This window comes from Pristiophorus japonicus, chromosome 8 (genome assembly GCF_044704955.1).
Source record: "Pristiophorus japonicus isolate sPriJap1 chromosome 8, sPriJap1.hap1, whole genome shotgun sequence".
Lineage (NCBI taxonomy): Eukaryota > Metazoa > Chordata > Chondrichthyes > Pristiophoridae > Pristiophorus > Pristiophorus japonicus.
Genome location: NC_091984.1, coordinates 100,755,290 through 100,768,722, shown reverse-complemented (window position 1 = coordinate 100,768,722; position 13,433 = coordinate 100,755,290). Strand labels below are relative to the sequence as shown.

At 47.3% G+C, this 13,433-nt stretch overlaps 1 protein-coding gene across 1 annotated transcript in view; it reads right to left on the bottom strand.

Moving 5' to 3' along the window:
• The window catches only part of axdnd1 (axonemal dynein light chain domain containing 1), a gene marked incomplete at its 5' end in the record, with an annotated part of 368,202 nt that overhangs the window by 168,123 nt on the left and 186,646 nt on the right, over window positions 1-13,433 (bottom strand). The window contains one exon of the mRNA XM_070887184.1: window positions 5,943-6,133. Within this exon, the coding sequence (XP_070743285.1) occupies window positions 5,943-6,133 (191 nt within the window). The remainder of the gene's footprint in view (window positions 1-5,942; window positions 6,134-13,433) is intronic.

Sequence of the window (13,433 nt, the reverse complement as noted above, 5' to 3'; positions counted from 1 at the left end):
CCCATGTTTTCAGTTGTTAAAGGGTTGGCACATTGAAGGCTGTCCATAGTTTATAATTTATGAAAGTATGTGGTTTGAGAGTGCCTCTTGTATATTTTACCATGGAAGTTATTTGAGGCTCTCAATAAGTGTACAGTTTTTTTGCAGGTGTCTGTTTTTGTGAGTATCCGTTAATGCAGGTTTCACTGTATTCTGTATTTGCTAGATTATCCTGTTTAAATTTTGTGGGCTTGAAAGTTTGGAAATAATTCATGGTGAACAAATGTCAAATCAGAACAACCCAAGATTTGTTGCATCACATTGAGATACATGCAAATTAATGTATTTAAACTTAATGTTAGCCCCACTTCAGAGACTTGAGCATATAGGGCTCAAGTTTCAGCCTGAGTTGCTCCTACTTTTTTGGAGCAACTAGTTTTAGAATGGAGCATCTTAGAAATTGCAATTCTCGGCATTTAGTTTGTTCCAGTTTAGTAAGTTAGAATAGTTTCATTGTAGAACAGATTTTTTTTCAAAAGGGGGCATGTCCAGCCACTTACGCCTGTTTTGCAAGTTTAGGCAGCGAAAACTTACTCCAAACTAACATAGAATGGAGTAAGTGTAGATTTTTGTACGCTCAGAAAAACCTTGCCTACACTTATAAATCAGGCGTAGGGAACGCGAGATGGGGAGGAGGAAGAGGGGTTTACAAACATTAAACACTTCACTTTTACAAATAAAGAGCCATCATCAATAATAAATGATAAATAAATCAATAAATCAACCAATAAAATCAAAACAAATTAAAAAATTAAAAATTAAAAAAATAATTAAAAAATCAATAGATAAAACATTACGTTTCTACTCATCGATTGCAGCACCGGGAGCCCTCCAACAGCGTGCTGGGAAGGGGCCCCCCAGTGTCTCTCCCTCTCTCTCTGTGTCAGTGTCAGTGTCTCTCTGTGTTTCTGACAGCGAGAGGGATGGGGGAGGGGGGAGGGGAGGGGGAGAGGAGGAGGAGAGGAGGGGGGAGGAGGGGGGAGGGAGGGAGGGAGGGAGAGAGGGGGGAGGGAGGGGGAGAGGAAGGGAGGGGGAGAGGAGGGGAGGGGAGAGGAGGGGGGAGGGGAGGAGGGGAGGGGAGGGGGAGGGAAGAGGACAGGGGGAGGCAAGAGGAGGGAGAGGCTGAATTAGCTGCGCCAAAGACTTCGGGCGGGCGGGCAGGCCAGACCGACGACGACATGGGGTGGTGGGGGTGGGGGGGGGGGGAGAGGGAGCTAAACGGGAGGGGGAGGGAGAGCGGGAGCACACTCTAGCGCGCATGTGCAGAGATCCCGGCACTGTTTTCAGCGCCGGGACCTGGCTCTGCCCCCCACGCGTTCTGCTGCACTGCGCCAAAAGCCTGGATCGACCAGACGGAGGGGGGAATACCAAGGTAAATAATAGGCGCCGTTTCTGTTCTAAAAAGTCGGCGCACCACACGGAGATGCGCCGTTCTAACCCTGGGGGCAAACTTGGGACCACAATCTTGGCTGACATTCGAGTGCAGTACTGAGGGACTGCTGCACTGTCAGTGGTGCTGTCTTTCAGATGTGATGGCAAACTGTGGTTCCATCTGCCCTCTCAGGTGGATGTAAAAGATCAGAAGGCACGATTCAAGAAAGAGCTGAGGAGTTCTCCTGGTGTCCTGGCCAATATTTATGCCTCAACCAAAAGCTAAAACAGACGTTCCGATCATTTATTTTATTGGTTTGTAGGACCTCGCTGTGCCAAAATTGGCTGCTGAGTTTCCTACATTACAACAGTGACTACACTTCAAAAGTGCTTCACTGGCTGTAAAATGCTTTGGGACATGTGCTATGTGGGAAGTCAGGGACGCTTCCAGTGTCCCTGACTACGATGTGTGCGGGAAGTGTGTCCAGCTGCAACTCCTGACAGACCGCATGACGGCACTGGAGCTGCGGATGGACTCACCCTGGAGCATGCGCAATGCTGAGAATGTTGTGGATAGCACATTTAGTGAGTTGGTCACACCGCAGGTAAGGGTTAGGACAGATAGTGAATGTGTCAAGGCAAGAGCAGGAAGGTAGTGCAGGAGTCCCCTATGGTCATCTCCCTCCAAAACAGATATACCGTTTTGGATACTGTTGGGGGAGATGATTTACCAGGGGAAGGCACCAGCAGCCAGGTTCACGGCACCGTGGGTGGCTCTGCTGCACAGAAGGTTGGGAAAAAGAGTGGGAGAGCTACAGTGATAGGGGACTCTATTGTAAGGGGAATAGATAGGAGTTTCTGCGGCCGCAACCGAGACTCCAGAATGGTATGTTGCCTCCCTCGTGCAAGGGTCAAGGATGTCTCTGAGCGGCTGCAGAGCATTCTGGAGAGGGAGGCTGAACAGCCAGTTGTCGTGGTACATGTCGGTACCAACGATATAGGTAAGAAGCGGGAAGAGGTCTTACAAGCTGAATTTAGGGAGCTAGGAGTTAAATTAAAAAATAGGACCTCAAAGGTAGTAATCTCTGGATTGCTACCAGTGCCATGTGCGAATCAGAGTAGAGGGAGCAGGATAGTTAGAATAAATATGTGGCTTGATCAGTGGTGCAAGAGGGAGGGATTCAAATTCCTGGGACATTGGAACCAGTTCTGGGGGAAGTGGGACCTGTACAAAAGGGACGGTCAGCACTTGGGCAGGACTGGAACTGATGTCCTGGGGGTAACATTTGCTAATACAGTTCGTGAGTGTTTAAACTAATATGGCAGGGGGATGGGAACCTATGCAGCGAGATAGGGCGAAGTAATATGGAGTCAGAAACAGATGGTAGAAAGGTAAAAAGCTATCGTGAAGGCCGAGTAAACAAAGGCAAGAAACAAAAAGGGCCACACTACATCATAGTGTTAAAAAAACAAGCCTGAAGGCTTTGTATCTTAATGCAAGGAGTATCCATAATAAGGTGGATGAATTAACTGTGCAAATAGATGTTAACAGATATGATGTGATTGGGATTACAGAGACGTGGCTCCAGGATGATCAGGGCTGGGAACTCAACATCCATGGGTATTCAACATTCAGGAAGAATAGAATAAAAGGAAAAGGAGGTGGAGTAGCATTGCTGGTTAAAGAGGAGATTAATGCAATCGTTAGGAAGGACATTAGCTTGGATGATGTGGAATCTATATGGGTAGAGCTGCAGAACATCAAAGGGCAAAAATGTTAGTGGGAGTTGTGTACAGACCTCCAAACAGTAGTAGTGATGTTGGGGAGGGCATCAAACAGGAAATTAGGGGTGCATGCAATAAAGGTGCAGCAGTTATCATGGGTGACTTTAATATGCATATAGATTGGGCTAACCAAACTGGAAGCAATACGGTGGAGGAGGATTTCCTGGAGTGCATAAGGGATGGTTTTCGAGACCAATATGTTGAGGAACCAACTAGGGGGGAGGCCATCTTAGACTGGGTGTTGTGTAATGAGAGAGGATTAATTAGCAATCTCATTGTGCGAGGCCCCTTGGGAAAGAGTGACCATAATATGGTGGAATTCTACATTAGGATGGAGAATGAAACAGTAAATTCAGAGACCATGGTCCAGAACTTAAAGAAGGGTAACTTTGAAGGTATGAGGCGTGAATTGGCTAGGATAGATTGGCGAATGATACTTAAGGGATTGACTGTGGATGGGCAATGGCAGACATTTAGAGACCGCATGGATGAACGACAACAGTTGTACATCCCAGTCTGGCATAAAAATAAAAAAGGGAAGGTGGCTCAACCGTGGCTATCAAGAGAAATCAGGGATAGTATTAAAGCCAAGGAAGTGGCATACAAATTGGCCAGAAATAGCAGTGAACCCAGGGACTGGGAGAAATTTAGAACTCAGCAGAGGAGGACAAAGGGTTTGATTAGGGCAGGGAAAATAGAGTACGAGAGGAAGCTTGCAGGGAACATTAAGACAGACTGCAAAAGTTTCTATCGATATGTAAAGAGAAAAAAATTAGTAAAGACAAACGTAGGTCCCCTGCAGTCAGAATCAGGGGAAGTCATAACGGGGAACAAAGAAATGGCAGACCAATTGAACAAGTACTTTGGTTCGGTATTCACTAAGGAGGACACAAACAACCTTCCGGATATAAAAGGGGTCAGAGGGTCTAGTAAGAAGGAGGAACTGAGGGAAATCCTTATTAGTCGGGAAATTGTGTTGGGAAATTGATGGGATTGAAGGCCGATAAATCCCCAGGGCCTGATGGTCTGCGTCCCAGAGTACTTAAGGAGGTGGCCTTGGAAATAGCGGATGCATTGACAGTTATTTTCCAACATTCTGTAAACTCTGGATCAGTTCCTATGGAGTGGAGGGTAGCCAATGTAACCCCACTTTTTTTAAAAAGGAGGGAGAGAGAAAACAGGGAATTATAGACCGGTCAGCCTGACATCGGTAGTGGGTAAAATGATGGAATCAATTATTAAGGAGGTCATAGCAGCGCATTTGGAAAGAGGTGACATGATAGGTCCAAGTCAGCATGGATTTGTGAAAGGGAAATCATGCTTGACAAATCTTCTGGAATTTTTTGAGGATGTTTCCAGTCGAGTGGACATTGGAGAACCAGTTGATGTGGTGTATTTGGACTTTCAGAAGGCTTTCAACAAGGTCCCACACAAGAGATTAATGTGCAAAGTTAAAGCACATGGGATTGGGGGTAGTGTGCTGATGTGGATTGAGAACTGGTTGGCAGACAGGAAGCAAAGAGTCGGAGTAAATGGGTACTTTTCAGAATGGCAGGCAATGACTAGTGGGGTACCGCAAGGTTCTGTGCTGGGGCCCCAGCTGTTTACATTGTACATTAATGATTTAAATGAGGGGATTAAATGTAGTATTTCCAAATTTGCGGATGACACTAAGTTGGATGGCAGTGTGAGCTGCGAGGAGGATGCTATGAGGCTGCAGAGTGACTTGGATAGGTTAGGTGAGTGGGCAAATGCATGGCAGATGAAGTATAATGTGGATAAATGTGAGGTTATCCACTTTGGTGGTAAAAACAGAGAGACAGACTATTATCTGAATGGTGACAGATTAGGAAAAGGGGAAGTGCAACGAGACCTGGGTGTCATGGTACATCAGTCATTGAAGGTTGGCATGCAGGTACAGCAGGCGGTTAAGAAAGCAAATGGCATGTTGGCCTTCAAAGCGAGGGGATTTGAGTACAGGGCCTTGGTGAGGCCACACCTGGAGTACTGTGTACAGTTTTGGTCTCCTAACTTGAGGAAGGACATTCTTGCTATTGAGGGAGTGCAGTGAAGGTTCACCAGACTGATTCCCGGGATGGCGGGACTGACATATCAAGAAAGACTAGATCAACTGGGCCTGTATTCACTGGAGTTCAGAAGAATGAGAGGGGATCTCAAAGAAACGTTTAAAATTCTGACGGGTTTAGACAGGTTAGATGCAGGAAGAATGTTCCCAATGTTGGGGAAGTCCAGAACCAGGGGTCACAGTCTAAGGATAAGGGGTAAGCCATTTAGGACCGAGATGAGGAGAAACTTCTTCACCCAGAGAGTGGTGAACCTGTGGAATTCTCTACCACAGAAAGTTGTTATGGCCAATTCACTAAATATATTCAAAAAGGAGTTAGATGTAGTCCTTACTACTAAGGAGATCAAGTGGTATGGCGAGAAAGCAGGAATGGGGTACTGAAGTTGCATGTTCAGCCATGAACTCATTGAATGGCGGTGCAGGCTCGAAGGGCCGAATGGCCTACTCCTGCACCTGTTTTCTATGTTTCTATGTTTCTATGACATCCTGAGATCATGAAAGGTGCTATATAAATGCTAATTCTTTCTTTCCAGAACATAATAGCATGCATTGTTAAATATTTGCCAATACACTAAAGTCAAGAAGATAAATTTTAGAAACTGCCTCATTATTTTTGGACAGTTAAAGGCTTTCTGGTTATTCAGGTCAACTCTGTTCCTACCTGTACATTTGTGTCGATAAGATATTCAGCTGACTAGCCAACATCAGAGCTTTCTCCTCCAGTTTTTCAGCTGTTTCCGGTGTTGATAGGTGTTTGAAGTGTTTATTACTGACGTTAACTACCGGGTCGTGTACCATGTTGAGCAATAGGTCTATCAGCAAGTGGCTCATTGATCGATGAATGATGGCAACCTGGATGGTAAAGAAATAAAAGGGTTTGGTACAACTATTTAAATATATTTTTTAAATCTTGTACTTACTCCAAGTGTAACGCTTACTTCCTATAACAATTTCTTGCCACTCTTTTTCAGTCATTCGTTTCCATCACTATTTACCACTTTTCTTTTGTTACACTTTGTTGAATCAAAGCAAACCAGAACTGATGAGGCACAAACGTACAAGCCAGGACACCAATGCAGTCAGACCATTTCCAGGTTTCAAGCAAAGATAGTCAGACTAATGAAATTCAATTTCCTAAGCAGCGGAGGTACCAGAATACCATGCAATAAAAATTGAATTTGACATTCACTCATCCTAACACTTTGGCCTTGATAATATATAGTCCATTATCTGGTATGTCATTATAAAACAGTGCATCCCCCAGATTGTAAGAGCCCTCCATGGATACACTGCGGGGATATTGTCATCTCACTACCACCCGTTTTGTGCTTAAACTAACGTGGCCGGTAGTTGTGCCAACTTACCGTCGAGTTTCTGTCCGTCCCAATTTTTGGACAGACCTTCATGTCAACTCCAGTCAGAAACAGGCGGGAGGATCATTAATATATGCAAATTGGGATCTGATGGCAAAATTAAAACCCCAACGCATTTTCCTCTCCTGCCCACTTGAATACTGCTACTTCATGCTTCCACTCACCAACCATAGGCAGTATGTCAGAAGGAAGCAACTCTCGGTGAAAATTAAAGGGATCTTCAGCTGCAGTCATGAAAAGCTGGGTGGAGACAATTTATGGCAGGTTGCTTGTGAGATTTGTGCCTCAAAGGCTTCCAAAATTTAATGCATCTGCTTTTGTACACAAAATGCTTGCTGCTCTAAGGTGTTACTTGTTCTCATTCCCCACTGTTATCTCTCTCCTCTTTAAAATGCTGCTGTAGGTCTTAAAGTTCGACTTCCCTGCCCGAGTTCCCACCTCTAGATCAGCAAGTTGCCTATTAGGAAGCACATTTCACGATGGTAGCTCGCTGACCCCATAATAATGAGGACGCAAGATCAAATGGATCAGGCCCCATATCACTCCTATAAACAGCCGCTGCGTACGCTTAGAGAGGCTACACCCCACTTGTACTGGGTTGTTCCGATTTACTTCAAGCCAATCAATTAAGAATAAAAGAAAATGTGCAACAGAAACAGCATGATACAAAGTAATTATTATGCTTATTGGAAATGCATATATTATCAAGGCTACTAATTTCTGGTAGCTTAATAGTTATTATCCTATGGAGGATACAATCGCAACATTTTACAGCACAAAAGGAGGCCAATTGACCCATCGTTCCTGTACTGAATCTCTGAAAGAACAATCCACTTAATCCCGTACACCTACCCTTTCCTTGTACGCTTTTAAATTTATCTGTCAAATATTTAGCTACTTCCCAGTCAAAAGCTATTTTGAAATCTTCTATCCGTATTTTTGATAGGGCATTCCATGTCATAGGATTCCATATATATTATAACATAGAAACAGGCTATTTGGCCAAACTAATCTGTTTTGATATTTATCCTTGATGTGAAAAGTAGTTGTAATCCTTTTGCAAGTTTCTTTATCCCTTTTCCTTTGACCACCCATCTAACTTATACATAAATGTTGACATGATCTATGCTTCAATCAATATCTCTGGTAGTGCATCCCACAACCTCACAGCCCTCTGCATAAAAAAAAGAATCTCCAAGTCCCAGGCCTTCAGTATATTATCACGGACACTGATTGATGGTGATTGCACAAGTCAAACGATACCTTTATTACTGAGTGGTGTGGGAATGTTAGTAATACTTTCAGGCTCAAATTCTATGATTGTGTACATATTTGCACATAATGGGTTGCTGGATAGAAACAAAGAAAATAGGTGCAGGAGTAGGCCATTCGGCCCTTCGAGCCTACACCACCATTCAATAAGATCATGGCTGATCATTCATGTCAGTACCCCTTTCCTGTTTTCTCTCTATACCCCTCGATCCCCTTAGCCGTAAGGGTCATATCTAACTCCCTCTTGAACATATCCAGTGAACTAGCATCAACAACTCACTGCAGTAGGGAATTCCACAGGTTAACAACTCTGAGTGAAGAAGTTTCTCCACATCTCAGTCCTAAATGGCCTACCCCTTATCCTTAGACGGTGTTCCCTGGTTCTGGACTTCCCCAACATCGGGAACATTCTTTCTTCATCTAACCTGTCCAGTCCCGATAGAATTTTATATGTTTCTATGAGATCCCCTCTCATCCTTCTAAACTCCAGTGAATACAGGCCCATTCGATCCAGTCTCTCCTCATTTGTCAGTCCAGCCATCCCGGGAATCAGTCTGGTGAATCTTCGCTGCACTCCCTCAATAGCAAGAACGTCCTTCCTCAGATTAGGAGACCAAAACTGAACACAATATTCCAAGTGAGGCCTCACCAAGGCCCTGTACAACAGCAGTAAGACCTCCCTGCTCCTGTACTCAAAATCCCTAGCTATGAAGGCCAACATAATGTGATGTATGTAGCACACAAATCACTGACTCCACACGGTCTGGTGTTAATCTAACTGCTGTCGCCTTGGTCCTTTATTGAACAGCTCCAGAGTGACTCTCAGGTGTGGTGGTCAGCCTTTTATACTGTCTCTTGCAAGTACTTTCAGGTCTCCCACCACAGCGCCCTCTGTGGTGTACCATTGTGCTTATTATACATTTAAGGTACCAGGACGATACACACATCAATACAAATAACATCTCACTTCACCCCCAGGACACAGGATGATACACACATCGATACATAACATCTCACTTCCCCCACCAGTCCTGAAGCCGTTGCCGGGGATCTCGGCCTTGTTTGTCCAACAGAAGGCAGGTATGCATAGACAGTGTGTTTGTATGGTACATGTTATTTGGTACAGATGTTGTGTCAACGGGTTGCGGGTACACTGAGCAGTTACATTAAATAGTTATTAAATCCCAGCTCCTCTGGGTGAGGTGCAGTGACATGGTAACGGATCCCTGATTTCCTTATTAGCTCTTATCATTAATTGTACTTCATATCCATTATTTTACAAACACAGTGACCATTCAGCATTAAAATATTAATTCCAGTATAAATCCATCATCTCACATTGACAGAGCTCATTTTAGACTGATCTTGCCGTACAAAAGTCACTTTGTGGGGACCACCACGTGGTAAGGCCCTTTTAAGACTCCCAGGTGCATTTCCTTTTTAAGGCGCCATCTTGGATTCCACAAGGCTTCTCCTTGGGCGCCGCCATCTTTAATGCTCTGCTGCTCTGGACACGAGGCCGCCGCCATCTTGCCCTCCGCCGCCACAGCCTCTGCTCCCCTCCACTGCCACCTGACTTGCCGCCTCTCCTGAGGCCGTTGTCGTCGCTTCTCCGGCAGCCACCATAGCCGCCTCCCCTGCGGCCGTCGTGGTCTCTCCAGCCGCCGCACTTGCCGCCTCCGTAGCGGCCTCCGTAGCGGCCTCCTCTGCGGCCGTCGACCTCCAGCTGCTGCCGCCGCCCAATTCTCCCTCTGCGTGGGCCTCTCCGATCCGTCGGCCATCCTGGATCTCTCGCACCCCGCCCGCAGCGCCCCGCCGGCTCACAACCCCCCCCCCCCACTAGGCCCGCCTCTGCAGGGCTGCTTGCCTGTGGGGGCTAAGGCTGCAGGATCTCTGTGGCTTGAGGTCCGGGGCTTGCTCTGCTTGCCTGTGGGGGCTTCGGCTGCAGGATCTCTGTGACTTGAGGTCCGGGGCTGGGGCTTGCTCCGCTTGCCTGTGGGTGGATTGAGGCTGCAGCTCCAGCTCGGTCAGCGCTGCTCTCTGAGAACCCGGGGCACGGCAGCATGTCGGCAGCACGACGAGCGTCGGCCCATCGCCTGCAACGACCCACAAAGGTAAACCATGCGTCTCGTCCCTGTGGGATACCTGCACCTCCGCTCTGCAAGAACAGATATCAGTTCCCTGGTGTAGGTACGCAGCTTCGCCGTGACCGGGACCAGCTTGGGTCATGCAGCTGGGTTAATCCACAGTTTATCAAAAGTTCTCCAACTCATCAACGACGGACCCAATCCCATATCCACTACCATGCTCACAGGGACTCTGTTGATTTTTACTTTTATTACCACTAGGGGCGAATCGTCGGTGCACGTATACAGTCCCAACACCTCATCTTCTTCTACCTGCTCCTCGCTGAACAGTGGATCATCCCCCATCTCCTCAGCCACAAGGCGAGTCCGATTTCTTTTACACATACGCTGAAGGTGCCCTTTCAGGTGGCAGGTATTGCACGTATACTCCGCAAACCTGCACCAGTGAGCCCCATGGCTTTCTCCGCAGTGCCAGCATGGTGCTGCTTGATTGGCCCCCCTCAGCGGACTCCGAGTTCCATGCTCTCTGTCCCGGGCAGAGCCACGTTCTGCAGTTTTGTCCATGATGGGCGCTATCCTGTGGACAGTGCCTGTCGGGTTCGAGACTGTGTGGATCATTTGTTTGGTGCTGAAAGTCGAGGTCATATATGCCCGGCTGATGGTGATGTCCTTTGTCAGAGTGACTGTGGGTTCCGTGGCTAGCAGCTTGTGAAGGAGGCCCTCATGGTTAATCCCCATGACGAAAACGTCCCGCAATGCCTCGTCAAGGTGTGCGCCAAAATCACACGGCGCCGCGAGTCTCCTGAGGTCTGCAGCATATTTGGTGACATTCTGGCCCTCGGGTCTGCAGTGATGGTAAAATTTGTATCTGGCCGTGAGGATGCTCTCCTTCGGTTTCAGTTGTTCACGAATGAGTTCAGTCAGCTCCTCGTATGACTGGTCCCTGGTGCTCCCGGGTGCCAGCAAATCCCTGACCAGACAGTAAACCTCATCGCCACAACTGGAGAGCAATATCGCCTTACGCTTCTCTCTCAGTGCGTTCGTGTCCTCCGTCAGATCGTTTAATGTGAGGTAGTACTCGAGCCTTTCCGTAGAGGCCTCCCAAGCATTGCCCACGGTAAAATTCTTTAGCGAGCCCAGAGTAGCCATGGTTGCGTGGAATTCGGCCGCTTCCTTGTCGCCAATGTGATGTATGTAGCACACAAATCACTGACTCCACACGGTCTGGTGCAAGTCTAACTGCTGTGACCTTCGTCCTTTATTGTTCAGCTCCAGAGTGCCTCCCAGGTGTGGTGGTCAGCCTTTTATACTGCCTCTTGCAGGTACTTTCAGGTCTCTCACCACAGCGCCCTCTGTGGTGTACCATTGTGCTTATTATACATTTAAGGTACCAGGACGATACACACATTAATACATAACACATAACACATACCATTTTCCTTCTTCACTGCCTGCCGTACCTGCATGCCAACTTTCAATGACTGATGTACGATGACACCCAGGTCTCGTTGCACCTCCCCTTTTCCTAATCTGCCGCCATTCAGATAATATTCTGCCTTCGTGTTTTTACCCCCAAAGTGGATAACCTCACATTTATCCATATTATACTGCATCTGCCATGCATTTGCGTAGTCACCTAACCTGTCCAAGTCACCCTGCAGCCTCTTAGCGTCCCCCTCACAGCTCACACATCCACCCAGTTTAGTGTCATCTGCAAACTTGGAGATATTACACTCAATTACTTCATCCAAATCATTAATGTATATTATAAATAGCTGGGGTCCCAGCACTGAGCCCTGCGGCACCCCACGAGTCACTGCCTGCCATTCTGAAAAGGACCCATTTATCCCGACTCTCTGCTTCCTGTCTGCCAACCAGTTCTCTATCCACGTCAGTACATTACCCCCAATACCATGTGCGTTAATTTTGCACACCAATCTCTTGTGTGGGATCTTGTCAAAAGCCTTTTGAAAGTCCAAATACACCACATCAACTGGTTTTCCCTTGTCCACTCTACGGGCCCAAGTTTCCACATGATTTGCGCCTGATTTTTAGGAGCAACTGGTGGAGAACGGACTATCTTAGAAATCGCAATTCTCCACATTTTCTTTTTTGCAGTTCTAGTCAGGTAGAACAGTTCTACTTTGGAACAGAATTTTTTCTTCAAAAGGGGGCGTGTCCGGCCACTGACGCCTGATTTGAAAGTTTCCACAGTGAAAATGTACTCCAAACTAAAGTAGAATGGAGCAAGTGAAGATTTTTGTAGAACTGAAAAAACCTGTTCTACACATTAAAAAATCAGGCGCAGGTTACAAATCAGGTGTCCAGAACGAGGTGGGGTGGAGGGGAACTCATTAAATTCTACAATAAATCCTTATTTATACTTAGACAAATATTATACAAATAAATCCAACCTGAATAAACATTTATAAGCAAAGAAAAGATTAAATAAACCATCTTCCTACCTGTGTGAAAGTGCTTCAGCCAGGAAGAATGCTGCAGCAAGCGTCACAAAACGAGGCAGCCGTTACCAAACTCGGGCGGGTGGGAGGGGAGGAGGAAGCCGACCGAACGCGGGGGAGGGAAAGAGAGCCGACCGAACGCGGGGGGGGGCGGGGGGCGGGGCGGTGGGAAGGGAGCCGACCGAACGCGGGAGGGAGAGAGCCGACCGAACGCGGGGGGGGGGGGGGGGAAGGGAAGGGAGCCGACCGAACGCGGGTGGGGGGGAGGGAATGGGAGCCGACCGAACGCGGGAGGGAGAGAGCCGACCGAACGCGGGGGGGGGGGGGGGGGGGGGGGGGGGGGAAAGGGAAGGGAGCCGTTCCAGATGGCTGGCGGGAAAGAGAGAAGGCTGCAGGAAGCCTCAAAAATTGAGGAGCCATTTCCCGACGGCAAAAGGGGGAGGTCGTCGGGAAACGGCTGGCTCAACTTTCTGAGGCTTCCTGCACCCTTCTCACTGCTACAAGAAGCCTCACTGCTGATGTGCTGATGACAATGTACTTTTATTAAAAAATGTTCAAAAACTAAACAGCTACAAAGAACTACAAAAATGGCCGAGTGCCAATGTTGTTTTCACACTGAGCACGCGCGAACGCTCCAACGCGCACGCGCAGCGTTGCCGGCAGGAAAAAAACTAATTTAAATAGTACCCGCCCCCTCCCACTTACAAAATCGGCGCGAGTGTAGGCTCCGCCCCCCTGGGCGCCGCACCAGGCAGACAAGGAGCTGCAAAGCGCTCGAGAATCGCGAGTTTTTTTTTAGGCGCCCGTTTTAGCTCGGAGGGGCGCCCGTTTTTTTTCGTGTGGAAATTTGGGCCCTACTTGTTACATCCTCAAAAAATTCTAGAAGATTTGTTAAGCATGATTTCCCATTCATAAATCCATGCTGACTTGGATCGATCCTGTCACTGCTTTCCAAATG